Raw genomic sequence first — 20,470 nt, forward strand, 5'->3', positions numbered from 1 at the left:
CGGCTCGGTTCTCTCGGCAGATCCTCGAGGAGGTCTGCAGGAAGCAGGGCGCCAGCCCCGACGAGTACGGCCTCAAGTGAGTCTCGCTCCTAGGGCCGCTCTAGCGGCCGCCACCGCCCAGCGGGGCCGCCGCGCCGCGCCGTGTGGGAGAGGCCCCGCCCGGCCCGCGCTGCCCTGCCGGGGCTGGAGTCGGGGCCGGGCCGGGCCAGGCCAGGGCGGGTCCCGGCGCTGCGGAGCCGCCAGCCGCCTCGTCAGGGCAGCGCGCGCCCGGTGCCCGCGGCCTGGTCACTCCCCCCCGCCAGGGCCTAGCCCCCCCCCGGTCGCCTCCCTCCGGGGGGGGGGCGGCTCCCCCCTTTCCCTCCCCAACTTCCTCCGGGGGGGGGACGGCTCCCCCCTTTCCCTCCCCATCTTCCTCCGGGGGGGGGCGGCTCCCTCCTCCCTCTTCCCCCCCTCCCTTGGGGGGGGCCCGGCTCCCTCTTCTCCCTCTCCATCTCTCTCCGGGGGGGCCCGGCTCCTTCGTCCCCCCCGGCGCCCGCCAGTCTCCCAGCGGCGCGGCGCCGGGGCCTGCGGCCCTTCCTGGCGGGAGCCGGTTGCAGCCTTTTCTCGTGGTGCCCTCGGCCGAGCTGCGCGCCTCCTCCCGCCGCTGCGCCAAGCGCCTCGGGAGCCCCCTCCTGAAACTGCGGGGGGCGCTYGGTGGAGGGAATCACTTGGCGCCGCTGTGCTTTGAGTGTTGATGGTCTTGGAGGAACCTAAACAGTCCGTAAGCTGTTGGCTGAGATTAGTCCTTGTTTTCACCTTTGCCATAGCTGTGCGGGTATTAAGTGATGATACATGAGGAAATTATTTGTATGGTCCTCACTAGGAAGAGATAGCCATATGGTATGGTTCAGATTAATTTTGTTTAAATTATCCTGTGCAGATCTTCCCACCTAAAATTCCCTTCACTTTTGGGATGGATACTGAGATCCTGTGTAACTTCCATGAAAATGCCCCTCCATACACATACACTTCTGCTAGTTCACAGTTTGATAAGACTCTTTCCCTCTCTTATGTTTTGACTATTACAGTATAGTAATCAAGAAGTTACTCATTTGACTGACAGTAAAAAAGTTTCTTTTATTTTAGCATTGAACACAAAGCATGAATGTGTATTGAGTTGTTGTTTATCTCTTAAAGTCTGAGGGGAGACATATATATGACCATTTGTAAAATCTGCGACCTCCATAAACTGTAGGTTTTTGGTATGCAGAATCATTTTTTTGATGACCGTTTTCTGAATTACCAGTTGTACATTGCAGACTCCTACTCCATGGCTTCTAGTCATCCTATGGAGAATTCTCTAGCTCTGGACCAGGACTTTGCACCATTGCCTGTCCCCGAAGTGTTCTGAAGGTGGGATGTGATGGTTCCTGGTGTCTTCATTGGGTTTGTTCTTCTTTCAGGTTTCAGAGAAGTATGTTGGATCTCTCTCTGCAGTGGAGATTTGCCAAGCTGCCCAACAATGCCAAGCTGGAAATGGTGCCAGTCTCTCGTAACAGAGTGGGAATGGGAAACACGGTATGTCCATTTCACAACAAAACCTGATTTATTCACTTTTCAGTCATGCTGGATATGATCTTGTGAGATATAATGATCAGAGAATGATTAGGCTTGGCCAGTGCTTCAGTGGAAGACCACCCAAAGAATAGTTGGGGGTGGAAACCAGTCTGGAGTAATTCAGTAGCTGAAGTCCTTGCTTACAGGCCATACAGTGGTGGATTTGCAGCTTTGTGCTAGAGGATAGGGGGCTCTTTTGGGGAGGTGAAAAACTAATAATCATAAATATGTAAGACCTTAAAAATCACTGATGACTTTGCTCAGAAGCTGAGTTATTAATTTAGTTCTCTCTCCTAATTTTTATTTCAGTTGTAATAGTCTGCCTCTATAAGGTTTAACTAAAATATCAAACTGTTATGCTTCTCCTGCTATGCAGCTCTTTTGCTTCTTTCCCAGCATTGCTGTTCACAACGTGTTCACACAGCTTTAGAGTTTTTTCCTGAGGTATGCTGTGTTTAGCAGTGGCTGAATATGCCTTTTCAGTATAATTTGCAAAGTGCTTATGGATGCTTTGTTCTGTAAGAATGTTTGTCACATTTGTTCTTACAAGATTTAAAAATCTTTTTATGCATGTCATTATAGTAGCTGGAGGCATAACTTTTAAAACAATGCATAGTTGTTAATGAGCATAAACACTTCATTTTGTGTGATAAAAATGATGTATGGTCTTGTTTAAGCAGTCTGCAAATGAAGATTTGTCTATCACTAACAGCAATCCCTCTTCTTACTGACTTGCCTAATACAGAGTTTCTCAAATTTGGGGAAAGTTTTTGGGTCTGTTAATGCTAATCCCTTATTTCTGACTTCTGAATTATGTTAGTCTTGCTTCATTACAGGCAGTTACCTTAGCACAAACATTAACCTGTATATATGCTGAAATGTGAACTTCACGCTGTAAGAAGATTTTGGAACCTCTGCTCTCGTTCATTGTGGGTGTGCTGTGTAGTTTTTAGGATCCTTGCTGTCCGTGTTTCTCTTTCTAAAACTTCCTTGTGCTTTGTTTTGCGCACTAATGTTTTCTTTCTGACTTTGTGGCAGAAGGAAGTTTGAGCTCCAGATGACGTATTTAATAAAAAAATAATAATTAAAAAAACCACAGGCTGGTAGCATCTGCTGTGATTTTTAGTTACAAAGGGTTATGATGGCAYTGAGTTTCTGTTCCAGAGAGAAGCGGTTCTGTCAAAATGGTACAGTGATGACTTTATCTGACATTTAGATCCAGTTTGAGGGATGTCGTACTGAAGGAAAACAATGATTTTTTTTTTTTTCCAAGAAGATACACCCAGTATATCAGAAAGTGTGAGAAGGGCTGTGCATATGAGAGAGGCTGTAGCTTGGAATCACTGCTTAGGCTGCAGAAGAGAAGAGTTAAGGAAAGTTTAAGTTGTTACTGTTTCATTGTGTTTCAGCGGAAGAGTCTACAGGAGTGAGGCTTCCCTTGGACTGTTCATTGCTATTTTAAAGAGTAAAGAAAAGACAGCAGATAAGCTTGTCAAGGGTGCTGTCTAAACAGAGTTACTGCCCCATAAGCTCAGAACAGAGATCTTTCTTGGAAGAATTTTATGGTCAATGCAAGAAAATACTTTGTACAAAATACAATTGACTGAAAGAATTCCCTGCCACAGGGAATCAATGTCAAATACTGCAGGAAGTTTAAAACAGCTGGATAACTCCATGACTAGAATTGACACTAGTGTTATGCCCTAATGTAAGGGCAGTCAACCTGTGGACTCGATCATACAGGCTGGTGGTGGTGGTGTTGGGGTGAATGTGCTTCTGTGCCTTCTGTTATCAGCTCCTTTGAGATAATGTGCATGGAAATAGATGTGTTTTCCTGTGGAGCATTTGGTAGTAGGAGATAGAATACAGATTTTGATAAATCGTTGATTTGTTCAGCAGATCTGATATTTTAAAAATAGAGTGTTTTTGGATTTGCCTCTGCTTGTAAAAATCCTTGATTCCTGGAAGACATGTCTTTAGTGCAAAGTTGAACAAATTCCCCTTGCAATGGCAGGTGATCTAGGGACACCATCAGTACAGTTCTAGCAGTAAAGCCGTTAGCCTTTTGCTTATATGTTTGTAAACTTAGAAAATAATTGGCTCTGGTCTCTGTAATATTTTATATAGAGCTGGGGATTTTTAAAAAGACTTTTATTTTCTAATTGACTGAATACGATTTTTGTGACAAGCTTAGCTTTGAACTGTTGCCCAAAAACTGGTGCAACTGGCAGTCTGAATTTCTGGGCTGGATTCTTATAGAATGGTGATGTCAGCTGTCATCACTCTGCTGTAGCTGAGAATAATCTAAGGCTTGTCTTCAGCATTGAAAAAACAGCAGGTCATATTAGTGATGGGATGAAACTACTTAGTTCTGTTGGCCAGTTGCTGATGATGCCACTTCATGCAGAAAAATTGCTGGCTCCAGCMGATCATAGTTTGCAGTCCTGTGAATGCAGGAGCTGAGGTAGATGACAAACACAGTCCACCAAGGCAATCACTGTAGATTGCTGGAGTGTGTGGTGTCTATTTTTTTCATATATCTCTCTTCAAAAAAAAAAAGATTTTGCACTGAGGTTGTTGGTAGTGTCATATGAAAACTCAAATTGGAAGAAAACTCCTGTTGGTGTCCTAGTCTTATGTCCTTCCCAGACTTCTGAATAAGGCTGATTTGGGGGACTTCAGAAAACCATAGTTGACTAGAAACACTAGATACTATCCAATAGGTACTTTTGTTTGTTTTTTTTTTAGCCAGGTCAGCTAATTTGGCATACTTAAAGCAGTAGTCATTTTGAGAAAGAAGACTGAATATTTTCTAAAAGGTAAGGATTACAGTTTGAAGTGCTTTGCCATTCTCCCTTTCTTGGCCAGGTGTTAGATTTTTTCCCTCGGAGTCATTAGGAGTTTAAAGTTCTTCACGACTGTCCTCAGTGTATTTGTTTTTGGATTTTTTTCCTCAATTCTCAGAAGAATATGTAGAAGCTGCATGAGCACTTGCTCATGAATGTGAATTTTCACTCTCTGGATTTGGAAAAGCTTGTTAGAACAGGCAGCTGTCCCTTGCCTTCTCTTCTAATGCTGTCTGCAGGTGTTTAAGAGCACGATAATTGAAAGCCAGGAATTATTTTTGAGATTTTGTTTTATTCTTAAATTGTGTGTTAAAATTTGGTAGTTAGGAAGCATTAGAGAGTTGCAAGTTGCATGTGTAGTCGTTTTGGACTCAATAATAGTTAGTTAGGTCTTCAAAATCTTAAATAAAAAGGATAGATTTGAACCATGTTCATTGTTTCTCTGTATCGATGTGCAAATATGCTGTTTGTTCTGCCTCAGGGAAGTTCTTTCCCAAATCAGTGCTTAGTCTGCAGAGCTCTGTGTTGGTATTTTAGTTTATGCAGCTGCATCAATGAGTTCATGACCTCCTGTCTGGGTTATTGGAATTCATTCTATATATCTGTGAAATCCCTTGCTGTAAAGTTTCAGCTGGTGTAAAACAGAACATCTCAATTGCTTGTGAAGACCCAAGGTATGATCCCATTATTTGGGATTCTTGCATTGATCTTTCTCTGAATATAGTTCAGGTCAGGATCTGACATTTTAATCAGCATCCTCTGAAACAGATATGTTACGTGAGATTTTATTCTCTTCCTTAGAGAGTGTGACCACTTTTGGCACATCCTGCTAGAACAGTGTGTAAGCTGAAAAGTGCTGAAGGAGTGAGTGAATCTTCAGAAAAGCAGATCTCACATTGTGGAACTGACTCCTAGAGAGGAGATAATGATTCCAGCATTCATTTTATCCTGAACTGAATCCAGAACTACTGTGGTGATTAAGCTTTCTCCCTGCTTCTTTGTTTTGCTATGTTGACAAATGAGCAACTAGCAGAAAACTGGGGTAAAAATACCACAGAAGTCTTAGAAAATCTACCTGTGTTGCCATTTGCCCTCTCCAGCTCTTTCAACTTAAGTTTACCAAATGTGCTACCTACAGTCATTATCTTTAGTCTTCAAATTTTGCCTTGGACCTTTTTGCAGGATGAATCTGACACTTGCACTGAAACTGTTCTCTTCAGAGTTCCCAATGACTTTTTTAAAGCCAAGACTCAGAATGAGTACTGTAACCTTATTTCCCCAGCAATGTCGGCTGCTTTCAGTACTTTTGAGCACCTTTCTGTGAACATGTCTTCTTTTGACTTAAGGAGTGTGACCTCTCCTGTTCTCATTTGATTTTCTCCAATTGCTTGTCCAAAAGATCCTCCGAACTCCTGCTTCCTTTCTTTGGAAGCTCCATAGGCTTTGGCCCGAGTCCTTTCTATTCTTTCCCTGCATCTTCTGACTCAATAATTGGCAGATATGCTTGCTTCCAGTCTGTCCAGAGATTCAGAAATGTGCTCTTTATGCTTGTCTCTCTTCTTTCTTTTGAAGCTAAAATTTTAGATTCTGCAGGCTCTTTGAGGCTATCTAGCCACACCTCATCCTCAAAATTTCTGTGAATTTGTGATTTCTCTTTGACTGTGAATTTATGTGATTATGGAAATGAGGATCAACTTATACTGAACTTGTAGAGGTGCTTTTTGGTCTCTACAAACATTGTATTATTTGGAGAACATAGTGTGACTCTTCTATTCTCTGTCTTCTGAATCAAGAGAAGATTTCTTTATGAGGGCCTCTTTTTCCTTGTCACTTATGATTATTTGGAAGCCAGGAATATACTTTGTCTGTTTAAAAAAAAAAAAAAAAAATCTGTAGTCAAATGGATGTCCTCCAGAATTCTTTGAGATAATTCACAGAGAAATGGAGTCTAGAGTGTGGAGATGTCCTTGGATAGCTATACTGGGCAGGCTGGTGGATGTTTGAGTTACAGTGAGACTTGTTTGTCCTGCTGTTTCTGTAGACAGAGTTAGGAACAACAGTGAGCTATCCCAGTAATACGTCTCAATTTCTACATCTAGTTTACTCAAATTGTAAGCTCTTAGAACAGACATGGTATGTTTGTACAGTATGAGGCACAGCAGAGTTCTGAGTTAAATCCTGAGGCATTAGATTGACACAAAATAGTGCTAAAGTTGCAGAGTAAATAGTTTTGAACTGCAATATTGCTCAGAATTGGGTCAGATGTGAACATGATTTAATCTATAGACTATTTTCCTAGTTTGACCTCCTAAATGTTTCCCCAAATACGTGCTCTGTTGTGAAAGTAGAATTAACAGCTCATTGGATTGTATGTATATTTTTAGTTCATTGATAACTATGAAGAAGAGTATTTTCAAGATCTAAGAACTAAAAATCCAATCGCGATTTTTTTTTTTTGTTTTTCCCTTGTGGACTGATTTAATCTAGAGATTAAGTTCTGTATTTTATGGTGCAATCCGCATTGTAGTTCAGTACAAATATGAGCAGGAGACTGGAGTTAGGAGATTTGAGTTCTAATCCTCATATTATCCTCATATTATATTTATTTAGCTATGTAACTTTAGATCTGGCAGTATAAAAGTTTAAAAACTGTTGTCTGATATGCCTGTAAATATTTCTACCCAGAATCATGCAATGCATTCCTGCTGCCTGAGAATATGTTATAGATTGTCCAGATGAGAGGAACATGTCTCATGTGAGATTGCTGAAGTGGTAATTTTTTTTGCAGTGCTGAATGGGTACTATGGGCTTGGACTCAGAAAGGAACTTTGTAAGTCTTATTAACTGAAGTCATACAGTTATGTTAAATCTTCAGTGATGTGAGAGAAGACTGAAATGCTAATGAACTGTCCAAATGAAGCTCTTTACTAGAGAACTAAAAATTTTAACATTTATATTCATGTTACAATAGAATTATTCTAAATACCAATTTCTAAAACAATATATTGAATACCCTTCAGCATTTTTTAACTAATGTAATCATTTGCAGCAAGTGTTGAGAAGGAAGTCACATCTTTATGACAACAGGTTCTACAGATAGTTGAAATATTTGAAGAAAAGGTTGTTGTGAGAAACAGTTTCCTTCAATTTTCAGGTTAATCCAGTGTATTTTCCCTATAGGTTCGGATTGCATTACATTTAGATGATGGCTCCCGTTTACAGGACACCTTTCTTTGTCAACAGACTTTGTGGGAGCTTCTCAACCATTTTGCAAAGACCAGGTGAGCAATGCAAGGAAAAAATACTTGTTTGGATGTATTCCTGCATGACAGCAGCTAGTCATCATTAGAGTGATCCAGTTAAAACCTGCGGATTTGTAGAATTAGCCTTTATTTGAATGTATTTTTCCCTTTACAACACACATACTTATCTTCCCTTGCTCTTTCAAATTTGACAATCCATAGTTTCATTATTGTTTTTAGATCCTGGAGTAGCACTCCTGCTTCAGGGCATAAACTGTGAAGAAACTGCTAAGGCTAGGAAGAAACTATACCCAGATATGTTACTGCACCTGTCTTTTACACAAACTTCTTTGAAGTGCTAGGTACTGCCAGAGATGAAAAACTAGTCTAGATCAACTTAATCACCTGCTCTGCTCTGCATTTCAACTCTGCAGTTGCATGTGATGGAGGGGGTTCTTTTTTAATCAATGTTCTATGGCTTTTGGGGCTGGGATTTGTGTAGGTTCTTCAAGGAAATCTGAAGCTCTCAGGAGGTTAATGTGGCATCTTCAAATGGCTGATTAGATCCTATTTAAATAGAAGAACTTCTAGGCTATTATTGGTCTCATGTTCTGCCTGGGTTTACATTTTTTAAATATATACATGGGTTAGAAGTCATCTTATTTGAGTCCAGTCTACTTTCAGTGCTTCCTTCTGTCTTTAGTTTTGACTTAAAAATGCTGTATTGTTTTGAAATGTCAAACAAACTCTTCTCCAAAGACTCTTTTTTTTTTTTTTTTTTTTGGTGGCTTGAAGGACAGAGTCTTTAAGCTGTGACAGCCATTCTATTCTGAACAGAATTTCAACTTTTTCTATTGTGTTTGCATTTACCTATCTTATGATAAAATGTCTTTTCAATCCTGTCTTTCTACCTTGTTCTTTCTCTTAATTTCTCACCTTCTGCCAGTTGCTCCAGGCTATTTCTAACTTGACAAAAGAACTACTTTTGCATTTGAAGCTCTTACTTCACTGTACAAATACTGTGCAACAGTATTGTGTAACTAGAAACTATTTTTGTTAATTTCTGAAACCACTTAAATACTCATCTAAAGTGACTGTAGCCTTCTATGTCACAACATCTGAAGTCTCCAAGGCTGTGGTACTAAAAAAGTTATGAAATAAGTGATCACCAGGAAGAGTGATGGTGCAGTAGCATTCAGATAAGCCCAACCTTTTAGGATACAGTTACAAGATGCAAAATGATGGGTCATCACCTGGCAGCTGAGCCATAGTAACTGACCAGTTACAGGCATGTTTTAGCCCACACTGCAGACTAATATGTACTAGCATAAATTACTTTCACTGAAGTTTGAAGTTGCTTATTCTATACTGCAATTGAAGTAGCCTAAAAGCACAGGTGGCCAAGTACTGGGTGGGGTTGAATTGGCTAAAGGTACCTTCTCAAATCAGGGTAGCACAGTTGAGTGCCTGGAGCTGTTCTGGAGCTGTTTCCAGGACAGAGGAGCTAAATCTTCCAACCTTCCATTGGTGGACTGTTAGTTTTCTGCCAGCTTAGCCCACTGACTGGCTCATAACAAGATCAAAGAAGTGCCTAGTGCTGGCCCAAGGGAGGGATTTGGGATCATGGGGTGGGAGGCAGGTCAGAAGCAACTTTAGGTGGCAGCAGTGGATTGAACAGTTACTGCTTGCTTCCAGCCCTCCTTTCTAACTCCCCTCGCCTCCCTTCTCTGTGCTGGTGGCAGTAGTTGTGTAGCTTCGTGGGGGAATTGGCTCAAGTAGCTGATTCAGCTGAAAAGTAGTATTTTTCTTCTGTGTTCTCTCTCAGATAGATCAGTTTCCTCATCCAGTTCACATTTGTCTCTCATAGACAGTTGTGAAAAGTGTAGTGTATCTGAAACAATGGTACAAAAGAGGGAAGCAGCATGATGGGTAGAAATGGCTTATGTCAGTATTGCTACTCAGTGTTTTGTATCATCCATCAAACCATAATCTGAGGAAATGCTTGAGGTAGTCTAGTGACCCTAGAACTATATAAATGTGTTTCTTATTCATTCTCCTCTTTTCTTCTTTTCCTTAATGGTTGGGGACCAGGTCTATTCTATAGCATTTACTCTTAAGTCAGAAAGGACAGTCTTCATGTAGACACTAGAGAGTAAGATTTTTTTTTTTTGAGGTGGGAAAGAGGAAAGGAGTAGGCAAGAAGGGAATGGGGAGACGAAAGTCAGGTATAATTTTTCTGAATGGTTTTAAGGCCCCTGTTGTACCTTACAACATACTTTGTCCTATGGGAGACGTGTCTGTTGCAGTTTGGGAACTGCTAGACTGGTGGGGGGGTAATTGCGGATAGTGATAAATAGCCCTTATGTGGCTTTCTCACACATTAGTTATTATTTCCTTAGTTTAAAATTTGAGCTTTCTTATATAATTTTGCTCCTTTGGAGTGTTTTTATTTGTTATAGGTTATTGTAACACTACTAGTTAAAGTACATACTGCTCTTTGAAGAATTTAACTGCCACAGAGTGCTAAGCATTATTAGCTTCAATTCATAAGATACAGCTGTTTTTTTCTGCCCTCTGGAAGCTGAGTTCAGATAGTTGAATGGTATTTGCAGACTTATTAAATTCAACGAGTGGCAAAGATGCTGGGGGTGACTTAATCACATAGTGAGCTGGATCTATATAGCCATCCATATAGATTTCATGAATTGTGCTGCTTTCTGGTGTGTACTGACTTAGCTGACTAACTAGTCAACTAGTTGTTGACTTTTGCTGAATCCTTCCTTGGACTTTCCAGTTGGAAACATTTTCCTGGAATGCTCAGCTGCTGTAAGTGCGTGAGGGGAAGTATGCTAAATCCACTGGAATTTCCCCTGGGTCTCCAGCGTCCATCTTGGCTAATTGGGTCTGAAGAAGGTCTGGAAGCTATTCCAGACTGCTCCTCCTCTCAGCGTGCGGCAGTCCTTGCACAAGATGTTTACAGGCCCTGTCAGATCACTACATGAAGGAATCTAATCTGCCTGCCGTTCCCCTTCTGAAGAACAGCACATCAAAGAAATGACATTGTGTTTGATGTGTGTGCTTGCCTCAGTGAATGCATGTAATGGATTAGCAGCAGCTGGAGGAGGAGCCTGCTGGTTTCCCAGAGTTATACAAAAATAAGTCTCTCGGGGATCTTTGCTTTGAGTCTGTTCTGCAGAGACTGGTTGAGGGCACAAGCGATGTACACCCTTTTAGCATCAGGCATGGGAGCATTGTTGCTTTTCTGTCTCGCACTCTTGCCTGTCTGGCAGCTTCAGCCCCTTTGTAGACTGTTTCACATAGACAGTGATTGCAGTCTGGACAATTGAAGACAATTTTGACTATGACTATGACTCTTTGCTATTTTTGTGGTATTGTTCACTATGTTTAGGTATTTTTCCACACATTTTAAGAAGGTTCTTCAATCCCTATTGTTCCTTGGATTGAAGTAGAAAGAAGTTTTGGAAAGGTGAATGAAGTGAGGTTATGTTAGTCAATTAGTTTGCCCTCTTATGGGTCTGTTTGAGGATGTGTGTTCCACTGTGCTTCAGCTTCTCTCCTCCTAAATGGTGTTCATTCACCTTTCCTGATAGACAGGCAACTTGAGGTTTAAGCTTTTGTTCCTCTGGCTGTTTTTGCCCCTTTCTGTGTTTCCAGAGAAGAACTGCAAGCTATAAACTGTCTGTAATGTTTCCTCCTTGGTTCAGCAGTCCTTGATTTTGTGCTCTTTTATCTAGTTTTCCTTTTGAGAATGTATCAGATGTTCCTTCCCCGGATGCAGGATTTCTGCAGGGATATAGCTAGTCCTGCTTGGAAGCATCAATGCTAGCAATAAGGTAGGGATGACTAGCTGTCCTGGATTGTCTGGAAAAGTCCGAGCATATACAGACTGCTATGGTGTGCTAATGGTAGTCTTAGGTGCTGTTTTGTTCCAAGCTTCCAGTCGGGATGCAAGATTTTTTTCTGCCTTTCCACATCAGGTGTGGGCCTTTAGAACTTACTGAGTTACTGCTGCAAAATGACTGTGGGAGTTAGGAGCCTCGGTCTTGAGTCACAAGATCAAGCATGAGCTTGCGTAATCTAGCACTGGACAGTGTTCCATGCTACATGGCAGTTTGCATAAAATTTTCAGGTCATTTTTGTATAAGGTTGGTTGGTTGTTGGTTCTGGGTTCCTAACCCAGAAACTCTAAAATAATGAGGATTCATTGCATAGCTTGGTTTTTGAGGGGTTGTTTTCTGTGCTATTTGTCTCTGAGTCCTCCTTTGCTTTTTTTCGAAGTACTTTGCAGTAGCTTGTGCCYGGTAGGAAACTCCCTAATTTTGAGTGATCTTTTCCAGTTTACCACAACAAAATGCTGGAACCCTGTAAATAGAAAGCTTTCTCCTACCTACAAGTGTCTTAATTTCCTTCCTTTATATTTTGTCATACTTGCGTAACAATTGTCTGATTTTTCTACTCTACAGGGGTCTGTTTCTGGTTCAATCATGTGATTTTTCAAAGGGACTGCAAGTTTTGAATACTTGTTTTTAAAGGCAAAGAACTGTAATGTATGCAACAAATGGGATGGATAGGAGGGGTTGTACTGTGCATGGGACACTGCGTGAGAACACAGGATATTGGGAATCTTAACATGTAGATGGGCAAGGTAAAGGAATAAGCAGAGTGGAAGGGGCAGGAACTGTGTCATATTTGACTAAGGATGAATTTGGAGAGAAGGATTTTGGAGAGTTTTGGAGATGATGATAAGCTTAAACTCAGAGACAGTGAATGAAGTTGAAAGTAAGTTCTGTGGTTGAACCACGTAAGCAAAATAAATTTAGTAATGAAACGCTAAATTGGGTGGACAAGGCAGAAGAGGATAATGTTTTGAGGAGAGTGGAATGTATTTATGTGGGAATCTAGAGAAGTTACTATCTAGTCAAGCTGCAGTGAGGATGAATAAGTGATATGCCTGTAGATGTAGAGGGAAAAGCATGAATTTTGGAAAGATTGAGGAGTGGGTTGGAAATGTAAAGGGGAAGGGAGTGAGAAATAAAAAAAAAATGCAGATCTTATGAAACAGATTTTTTTGGTTGTTGATCATTTAGAATGAATTAGAAAGTTAATTATTTTTCATAAATAATGAAGCTTTGAATGTAATAATGATAAAGGAGGAGAGGGTTTGGGTGAGGATAGATATAATGAATTTACTTATACTCAGTTTCAGATGAGGAAGAGACAACCAAGAGGCTATGTCAGAGCAGCCAAGATACAAAAGTAGGTGGAAGGGGACAGTTTTAATGGTTGAGAGAGAAAATGTTCACATTAGCATTGGACTGATTGCTACAACTTCTCCAGGAGATACTGTTATTTAGAGATTTTAGTATAAAGTGAGGAACCAAAGACTGATTGTGAGTGGGCACATTTTGCTCCTGAGAGTGGAAGAGGGGGAAATGACAACTCTCTGAAAGTGGCCAAGTAAACAACAAGATTAGGAAAATCAGGAAAGGCCAGTGACTTTGAAAGCTCAGAGACAGTCAAAGATAACTGCTGAGAGGGAGGGGGACCTGTGATGAGAATTGACCAGAAAATTCTGTTATGTATCTTGCTCTTGGACCCTTCCTTGGAGTAGAAAACTTCTAGACCTTTACAGAATGTGAGCAGAGGTTTGCCTTTCTCGCCAGAATGTAAGCAAAGCCCACTCATTATTGAATTCTTGCTGCTTTTCTGTTTGATCTCCTGATCACCTCTTCCTGAAAGCATATGAGAGTAGTACTGCAGCGGAGTCTTTTAGGAGTCTTTTTAAGACTTTTTTTTTTTCCTTCATGGGATTAGAAACAGGCTAAGGGACAGCTGTTAAGTGCTTCTAGAGACCAAAGTAACTCAGAGGTTTGTGTTAACCAGAGATTTGTCCTGTGTGCTGATATTTTGCCGGCATTACTTTGAATAGGCTAGCAGCTGCAGGATTTATAAACACAACTGCAAGTAGGGTCTTCCTGATGTGTGGGAGAATGCCTGGGATAATGGAACCAGCTTTCCATCTGGTTTTGGCAGTGTTTTCAGCTACTTCAGTGTCTAACTGAGTAACAGCAGACAAGGGGTCATATAAGAATAGTCACACTGGTGCAGATAGCTGTTCATCTGCTCCAGTGTCTTGCAGGTGATACCTTTGGCAGACATTGTCATACTAATGTCAGTTTTTCATATCCACCTGTCAGATTCTTTTATGGATCTCGGTTTTGATGGTAACTAACACAACTCTCCCACTTCTTTCATTTGTGTTTAGTTTGTATTCCTCACCTTTTCTTGCTTACCTGTTGTTATATATGCTGCTCTATCTCTGCCATCAGATTTGCGTTTCCAGTATTTTCTTTCCAACTGTCCCTTGTTTGCCCAGCAGTCTTTCAACAAACTCCATTCCATAGTAGGAACTTGATCTCTTGATTCCCGCAGAGCGTTGTATACAGCTTTCTGTCGGTGACAGTGAATAACTGATTGCAGAACCCCAAGTCACAGCAGAGTTCTTTTTTTGGTTGTTGATGCTGAGTTAGGAAGATAATTGTTTTTCATAATCTGAAGCTTGAATGTATGAATTAGGATGCTGCAGGTGTGTCTGTCATTTAAGTTCTGTAGGAGGGGATTTGGTGCGTTGGTTGGAAGAAGTGTGTTCCAAAAACTGGTACCTGAGTATAATCCCATTGTGACCTGTTGCAGCTAGTCTGGAAGTAGTTCTCAGCCCCTGACTTCGCTAAATCAGACCCCTCCCTCAGGGCTGGTTTTACATGTTGCTCTGTTTGGATTCATTATCTCTGTGGAAGAATGGCAACTGGAGCTTGTCAGTTTTGTTCTGACTCTCCTTGTCCCGTATCACTGTGCTATTGCATTCTTTATTTAGTAAAGGTTAAGTTTTAACTTTGAGATCAGGGCTGAAGATAGACTGCTACAATTAAAACAAATAGGGATCTAAATTCTAGTCTGTGCTTAACAGGTTTGCTCCCCCACATCCCTCCATCTGGAACTTTTTGATGTGTTCTTGCTCTTAAGGATTACTCAAGGATTTGAGTATCGTAATTTTCCAGGTGTCTGCCTCAATTCTGAATGACTTCTGGTTCCACCTACCTCACGTTTCTTTGAAGCTGAGTTTTGAGTCTAAATGTAAATATCCTTGATGAATTTTCCTGGAACTTCATGGCTATTTCCCTTCTGTTTCTGCTCTGTAAGCTGGTTGACTCCTTCTCTGCTCAGTTTGTTTTGTCACTTTCTACTGGGCTAAATAGACTCATGTTAAATGTTATGTAAGACACTGATTATATATAAATGTGTGTGTGTGTATATATAGTCTTCTAAACTGCTAATCTGTGATGTAATCCAAATCACGTTATAGAAAGACTACATAAGATGATATTAACACATGTATGTCATGTCAAGTAGCTTTAATTGAACATTATGATAATATTAAGATTACTGGAACCACTGCATTGGAAGTAGTACAGTGCATTTGGGTATGCAGACTTTTGTCTACTACTGAGCAAGCGGATTGCCATAGTGCTGAGCATTATTTTCTTTCATTCCTACCTGGACAGAAATTTTTATCCCTGTCTTAAGATGGTCATTCCATAATGATTGTTACAATAATCACCTCTGGGTTGGGTTCATTGCATGTCTTTTTTGTGACTTACCTGCTATGAAATAGAAGCCTTGCTAACAGCAGTAGTCAGTGTGGCCACAGCACAGCTATGCTATATGATGTGTATGGTCACTTCAGAATCGGACACTCACTTGCCTGAATGGATTTTGGCTACCATTTAAGGGATTCTCCCATAAACCCCGGAAATAACTGTTCTCAGGTACAGTATTCCCAGACACAAAGTTACGTTTAAATCACATGATACTGAAGGGAGAGTGTTTTAAGTAATGGAACTCCATTCATTAAACTCCTTTCCGGGAAGAGCTGAAATGAACCTAGCCTTGATCACTGTCATTAAATCCTTTTCTTATAATCTTTTCCTGTTCCCTCCCCAGGTATGACACCCACAAATTAAAAGAAAAGATAGAGAATGAGTCCCTGAAAGTACAGTTTAGAGGTACAAGGATTACATTAGATGTAAGCAGTCTGAGTTCATACTTAAATTTTGTGGCACTTGGACACCAAGTTGAGAAATGTTTTACAAATGTGTTTAGGGAAATGTGTGGCTATGACTGCTTCTGCAGAATTATGAACAATGCAGAGAAACTGTTGAAGTGGAAATATTTTTCTATAATAAATTTTTTAAGAAACTTGTTTCCAGAGAAAAATACTGCAGTGTTTTTCAAGCTGCCAGGGTCCTGAAGGCTCTGCTTTTTCCTGTAAAGTTCACTGCAAAGACTAGAATCAAATAACTGAAGAGACTGTTAAGTGCGAGTGTTTACATAACCCTTTAAGTAAGCCACTTGCAAAGCTCTGCTTGATTTTAGTAGCCAACACAGGGGTAATAGAGCATAAAATGTCAAGTTGACTTCAGGGACTGGCTTCTGCCTCTTTTGTCAGAGGCCTCAGGAGCAGAGTAAGGATGTATCACTTTACTAGGCTATCAGGTGGATTTCATTAGCTGATTTGCAGCGAAGGGTTTCTGCTAAAGTAGCAGGTGATGGGTGATTGTTTCCTGCTGGGGTGAGGCATAGGGGAAAGCCAGTCTTTTCAGAGGCTGGACTACAGAGAGTACTAAGATCAAGGGATTTTATGATGAGGAAGAATTTCAGCTGTTTTGCTTTTGATGATAGAACAGCTGTTGCAGTGCAGATGGTATATACTAGCTCATTACTAAGGGATGTTCTGGTCATAACTGAAATGACATAGAGCTCCGCACAGAATGTGTTAACAATAACTGCTGAACACCACAGTGTTATGAAGAAGGATAAGTCTCATGAGTTCTCACTGTGTTGATGGGGCATATCCTCGGGCAACTTTTTCACCTTTTGTTTTGTAGTTTCCCCTGCTGAGTTAGGCTGACAGTCTGAATCTAAAGCTTTTGAAAAAAGGATTTTGAGAATTCAACTAGTCATCTTTCCTAACTGCAACTGTCCTCAGGATGGACAGTGTTCTCCTGGTCACCTTTTGGCATTCATGTGCTTGAGGGGGAGAAGCAATCTATTCTTCTCCTTCATTTGCTCATGTTTCACCACATTCTCAGCTGATTTCAATTTGAGTTTCACTCTGATCATTGAAAGGGAGACCTACATGAAAGAGATTCTTTCTTCTGTTGTTGAATCTACTTCTCTCACTGATTTCAGTGTTTCAGTGTAAAGTACTGCTTAATTGTTCAAGGCTTTTTACCTTTCTTCAAACATTTGAGGTTTCCTATTGCTAAAAGTGTTGCTCCATTTTTTTTTTCATTAAGAACATTGTGTTGGAGAGTTTTCCACATTTGCTTCTTTTCGAAATTACATTTATCATATTCCTTTTCATTCTCCCTGAAGTTCTAACTATGCTGTATGTCTGTCCTTAGAACCCTACTCTGGTTGCACAGGCACGTGGTGTGTGTCTGGAATATGCTGATTTGCAATATTTGGTGGGGATAAGTCTGTGCCCTTTTTATCATACTTTTCTTTCTGATGGTAGTCAAGACAGAATCATCCTGCTTGCTGCTCAGTTTTCTCTTACTGTCTTTGGCAGCAGATTGTAGTTTGGTGGTCTCCATTCATAACAATCCACTGTTTAGAGAAGCAGATAATAAAGAATTTACTTTTAACACTTGGTATTTTCTTATTTTATCCCATTTAATTTTAATTACTTCAGTTTACTGTAATGCTTCTTTGCCTTTCTTATTGCCAGTTGCATCAAATCTCTAGGTTTCAAGCTGCATGCAGACTTGGTGGTGGTGGTGTGTGTTAACCTTGGATGGATGGATATAATTGTTGCCTTTATTTGTTTGGATGAGTATTCTGTGCTGGACCACTACTTGGTGTGCAGATTTTTCCCCTACAGAGTAATCCACCATCAACACTTGTTACTGTTTGTTTGCTCTTGAAGGTGAGAAACAGATTCAGAAGAATGCTGATTCCAAAGGGAAACTTTTTTTACTAATCTTATATGCCAGACAGTAAGTGGGAGAATCTACTTCGCAGCTTCTTGATTGGTAATGAAAAAAGAACTTGTGTCTCTTTGATCTACCAGTTCTGTAAATATTCTCTGCACAAACTGAATCCTCTTCACTGAAGCTGGGAGATAACTCAGGGCAGGGCAGATTGGAACATCATCTCAAAAGTGAATTACAGCATCAAACCATCCTTCCCTGGAGTAGAAGGAAAGATTCATAAACTAATCCTGGACTCCAGAACCTGATCGCTTGGCCCAAATCAGAGTGGCAGAATGTACTTTCTTAAGTGCATACTGAGGCCAAGTGAACTGCACTACTAAAGGTTAGCATCTGCAATGATTCTTTCTTAACTTGAATACTGAGACTATTGGAACTAGACTTTGTGCCAATTCCAGAGTTAGGCACTAAGGGACTATTACTAGCTCTCTGACCAAAATTCTGGTCTGTGACTTACCAATGTTACCAGTACTGGCTTTTTCGGTAATGAAAGGTGCAGAAAATGTGTGGCGGCTATCTGATTAGAATTTAGAGAGGCTTTTTTACCTCCAAATTGATATAGAATAACTGATCTCTGATAGAATTCTGAATTATTGAGGGAAATGAAAATAAGCCTGTACTGCTTTCCCGTATATGCCCTCATAGTAGAGGGAGGATGCAAGAACACATGTGACTCTGCATAGAGTGGGCACTACTGAATGAGTGAATAATCTTGGACGGATGAGAACTGAGACTTGCAGTGACAACAGTGATTGTCTTTTTCCTGTCCATCTTCTCTGTTTGATCAAGTGAATATGTGATAAAGTTTCTTCAATGTTTCAGAATTGGTTATCTTGAGAAGAATAGGAAGAGTAGCATCTTTTAAAGATTTTTCTACATAGTCCCAAGCCATTTTTTCCCCTTCCCTATGCTATGAATCCTTCACTTTTTAAGTCTTCCTCTGCAGATGGCCTGTCATCAGCTTGCACCAATACTGATATGTGTCCTACCCCACTGAAATTCTTAGCTGCGGCTTCATGTTCACTTTGTCTACTGCAGCAGCCTTTTCTTTGGCTTTGTTTTGTCCCTGGTCTCCATAATCTAAAAGCATTTGCTGTGTTGTTTTTTTTTTTTTTAATCAGTTTGTTACTAAAACAGGCAAATTCCATGTCCTCAAATTATTTGCTTTAGAGCAGTATTTCTTTCTATTAGATGCTCTGTATACACAGAAAGAAACTGGCCTTTGCCCAAAGAAAATATAGTCTAAATTGTAATAAACTAATTAACTTAGATAAAAGGTTAAAAAATCAAGTAGTATTATGTCATGTTAGACATTGAGTACTGGGTCACAGTAACAATGATGTTTTCAAATTTATCTAGTAAGATCAACTTATTTCAGAATTTGACTTGAAGAATTATTTCTCCTTTGTTTTTAAACTTTTTTCTGGGGCTATGTTTAAGGAACACTAGATGTGTTGAAGCAAATTTTTTACCTAATGTCAAACATTGATTTTTGTGAACTGTCTAAGGATTGTTGCTGGAGTTACAGGGCAGAGAGTGTAACTAGCTGATTTCACTTTTTACTATTTCTTTACGGTGGTTTCAGAGGGGATAGATTGCTCTACAGATGCTGCAGGTTATTTTGCTTTTTATTGCAGGGAGTTTATGGAACAGCATGGTGAATTCTCTCCGGTCTGTATTTACATGCGAGATGAGGTAAGTCACCCAGCTCTTCTTAGCTGTCTCTTCTCCTTCTGTTCCCCCTCATCAAAAACAAAACAAAACAAACAAACAAAAAAAAAACCCAACAACAAAACCCACCAACACTCAGCATTCGACTTCATTTTCCAACCTGGAAAATGTTTCTTCTGAGCTTTTTTGAGAGGGGAAATAGAAAAACTTTGGTCTTTTCAAAGCCTGACATGTCTGTATGGAAAAAAGCTCTCTTGGAACACAACCCTGGGCCGTTTAGACCTCTGAGCCCATAAAATGAGCTCAATGACCTGTTTGTGTTTTTCTTTCCAACTTCTTTTAAAGCTCAAGAGTCAAAACAGTGGTTTCATTTTAGTAAATATTTGCTTTTCTCTGTGTTTTGATCTTTTGCTATTAATGTTTTTAATATTTTGTATGTGCATATTATGGAATTTGCTCTCCCTAGCGTCCCTTTCACCCTTTCACTTCCCTTCACTTCACTGACCTCTGCAGACAGGTCATCTTTATTCTGGAACAGGTCATGACAAGCAGATGGGAGGTGTATGCAATGAAATCAGCTGTCTTTCAGCTCAGAAATGTTGCCTGTGATTTAGTTTCTGATATAGAAATAATCTTTTTCTGAGCTTGGATCATACTTGGATGTACATATGGAACGGAAATATATGTGGGTTGTCTTCCATAAGAATCTTTTAATAAGTAGTGAATTTGGTAAAGCAGTACAGGTGAATACAAATGGATTCAAGTCTCATTTCCAAGTGCAGAAAGAGCTCAAAGACACTCTTTCTGATGTTGTGTGGTGCTTGTTTTGATGCAGGCTTCTTTCTAGAAAGAGCTCCTTAACTACTCTCTTAGGCAGTTGTCATGAAGTGTTTCCTCTGTTTCTGTTGCAGATACCAGGAAAAGATGCCCTAGGGAAGACGACACTGAAGTCACTTGGCCTGACTGGGGGCAGTGCCATCATCAGGTTGGGAGGAGCAAAGTTTGGGCTCTTTTATTTTTCCTTTTTACTCTAGTGGTGAAT

At 40.4% G+C, this 20,470-nt stretch overlaps 1 protein-coding gene across 1 annotated transcript in view; it reads left to right on the forward strand.

Moving 5' to 3' along the window:
* The first annotated feature begins 6 nt into the window (after positions 1 to 6).
* Positions 7 to 20,470, forward strand: part of ASPSCR1 (ASPSCR1, UBX domain containing tether for SLC2A4) — a 54,252-nt gene continuing 33,788 nt past the window's right edge. The window contains exons 1-5 of the mRNA XM_026084104.1: positions 7 to 76; positions 1,443 to 1,557; positions 7,623 to 7,723; positions 19,395 to 19,452; positions 20,340 to 20,413. Coding sequence (XP_025939889.1) covers positions 1,456 to 1,557; positions 7,623 to 7,723; positions 19,395 to 19,452; positions 20,340 to 20,413 — 335 coding nt within the window. The 5' untranslated portion in view covers positions 7 to 76; positions 1,443 to 1,455. The remainder of the gene's footprint in view (positions 77 to 1,442; positions 1,558 to 7,622; positions 7,724 to 19,394; positions 19,453 to 20,339; positions 20,414 to 20,470) is intronic.

This window comes from Apteryx rowi, unplaced genomic scaffold, assembly GCF_003343035.1.
Source record: "Apteryx rowi isolate R43461 unplaced genomic scaffold, aptRow1 scaffold_626, whole genome shotgun sequence".
NCBI classification, from domain to species: domain Eukaryota; kingdom Metazoa; phylum Chordata; class Aves; order Apterygiformes; family Apterygidae; genus Apteryx; species Apteryx rowi.